Source organism: Oratosquilla oratoria, chromosome 12, assembly GCF_046742065.1.
Source record: "Oratosquilla oratoria isolate Oo_2021 chromosome 12, ASM4674206v1, whole genome shotgun sequence".
Lineage (NCBI taxonomy): Eukaryota > Metazoa > Arthropoda > Malacostraca > Stomatopoda > Squillidae > Oratosquilla > Oratosquilla oratoria.
In genome coordinates this window covers 41,961,543-41,964,042 of record NC_134788.1, presented here as the reverse complement: position 1 = coordinate 41,964,042, position 2,500 = coordinate 41,961,543, and the positions used below count along the sequence as shown (strand labels likewise).

The 2,500-nt window shown below is 44.3% G+C and overlaps 1 protein-coding gene across 11 annotated transcripts in view; it reads right to left on the bottom strand.

Moving 5' to 3' along the window:
* didum (dilute class unconventional myosin) overlaps window positions 1–2,500 on the bottom strand; it is a 203,544-nt gene that overhangs the window by 142,038 nt on the left and 59,006 nt on the right. For all 11 annotated transcript variants that reach the window (XR_012967009.1, XM_076195521.1, XM_076195520.1 and 8 more), the window contains exons 3-4: window positions 2,402–2,500; window positions 1,314–1,458 (exon numbers count right to left, since the gene is read on the bottom strand). The exon at window positions 2,402–2,500 is cut by the window's right edge and continues 70 nt beyond it. Coding sequence is in view for 10 of the 11 variants with exons in the window: in XM_076195521.1 (XP_076051636.1) it covers window positions 1,314–1,458; window positions 2,402–2,500 (244 nt within the window). In the remaining variant the exon portion in view is untranslated. The remainder of the gene's footprint in view (window positions 1–1,313; window positions 1,459–2,401) is intronic.

Sequence of the window (2,500 nt, the reverse complement as noted above, 5' to 3'; positions counted from 1 at the left end):
TGTATGTACCAAGGAGGTAGCCAAAGTCAAAAGGCATAATTCCACTCCCACATACTCCACTCCCATCCACCCCCTCCTTCCTTTCTTGGCTCCTTGTGGATGACGGGTCATCCCTGCATCTCGCCCACTGCCCTGGGGCAGAAGCACTGCAGTAAGACACAGCACATCCACAGCAAGGTCGCTTCATTAAATCGGCGACCCCCCCCCCCTCTCCATCCCCTTAGGCGGAAAAATTGAGGACAGGATTTGATATCAAATTTTATTTTAACAACAGTAAATTCTCGATATAACGGACACTATAGGGATGGGTCTCTCGTTACGTCCGAAGAGTCCGTTATAGCCGAGGATTCATTATATCTGATGGAAATACTCGTACTGGACAGATCCATTATATCCTAAAGTTTGTCCGGTACAGTAAGTCCCCATTATACGGTACATATGCATTCCTGACAACCTTGCCGCAAATTGAAATTACCGTATACCGAACCCAATATAACATGTAATAATAGGATACGGCAGACGTACCTTCTCCCTGTTCTTTCCTCTTCAAAATATTTAGCGGAGACCGTATCTGTGAATTTTTCTTACCGTAAATAGAATCGAAGGTTGTAATGACCAAATACCGTAACTGAGAATTTACCGGAATAAAGAAATACCGTATAAGGAGGACTCACTGTATCTGATATCCGGTATATTGAGATTCCGTTATATCGAGGGTTTACTGTAATGGTAAAACATTTCATTCAGACGAGAGGCTGCACGGAATTCATGCAATCGATACGCTCTACAGCAGGGGTTCTTAACCTTTTTTCTCCAATTCCCCACTTTTTAGTGAGCCAACTCTCCATTTCCCACCACAGCATCGGTCTTTGACAAATTCGATTTTAACCCATGCAGTATTTAGTACGTAAATATACGCTTTGCTTTTTTGTGCCATTTTACGGCCCTTAATTTTTGTTTGCATATATTAGATGTTTTACTAACAGTTATCACATGGAAATAAAATACATATGAAAAGACAGTGGTTCTTCTGTCCGACCGGTCATTCCCCACTTGGCAACTCCGCCATTCCCCACCAGTGGGGAATTCCCCACAGGTTAAGAGCCACTGCTCTACAGGGTAAGGTTAAGGAGAAACTGCCGGGATTCGGAGAGAGAGGAACCGTACCTGAAAGAGAGAGAGAGAGAGAGAGAGAGAGAGAGAGAGAGAGAGAGAGGAACCGTACCTGAAAGAGAGAGAGAGGAACCGTACCTGAAAGAGAGAAAGAGGAACCGTACCTGAGAGAGGAACAGTACCTGAAAGAGGAACCGTACCTTTCCATCTTGGTGAAGGCTTCCTCCGCAACGGCGAAGATGTGAGGGTCGAGGTCGCCCATGGACTGCCCACGGTACGTGGCGATGGTATCTGCCCCGTATATAGGCAGCTCCTCGTACGGGTTGATGGCCACGAGCACGATTCCTGTAGAGGAGGAGCGAATATGACTTCCGAATACTTGGCAACGGGGAAAATTAAAACCGTAACCTTCACAATGTTTTTTTTTTTTTTTTTTTTTTTTTCCTGTTGTGTCATAGTGTGTTCTAGTGTGAAATTTGTTCTGGTGGAAAAAAAAAATACCACCACAAACTCGTTCCTATCTATCAATATAGCAATGGATTTTTCTCCTTTACAAGGGGAGTAGCCACCTTCAACCCTTTCCTATCTATATACCAAAGGCTTTTTTCCCCTTTATAAGGGATATAGCCACCTCAAACGGTTTCCTATCTACATACCAAAGGCTTTTTCCCACCTCACATCCTTTCCTATCTATATATCAAAGGCTTTTTCCACCCTTATTAGGGAGGTAGCCAAATCAGTTTCCACACAATGAAAACTTTCTTTGGTCCTTTCCCGTATATTACAAAGGAAGAGCATGACGACAGGTGACCTTTTGGTCCATAACTAGGTTGGATGTGAAGAGGTGACCGAGTCAAGGCATACACATTGCCACCACTCGACGACAGAAGGAGACATCTGCCACCCAATCGTAAATAATAAACTTAAGTCCAACCGTAAATGGTAAACACAAGTTACGTACCACAGTAAGCGTGGATAAGACCTCTCCCGCCCAATCATAAACCGTGAACAAAAGTCCAACCGTAAACAACAAGTTACGTACCACAGTAAGCGTAGATAAGACCTCTCCCGCCCAATCATAAACCGTGAACAAAAGTCCAACCGTAAACAACAAGTTACGTACCACAGTAAGCGTAGATAAGACCTCTCCCGCCCAATCATAAACCGTGAACAAAAGTCCAAATGTAAACAACAAGTTACGTCGTACCACAGTAAGCGTGGATAAGACCTCTCCCGCCCAATCATAAACCGTGAACAAAAGTCCAACCGTAAACAACAAGTTACGTACCACAGTAAGTGTAGATGGCATTGTGGTTGCAGAAGCGGACCTGGAGATTGTACAAGACGGCAGGCTCGTGCAGGTAGGATAGTGACGTCAAGTCGTTTT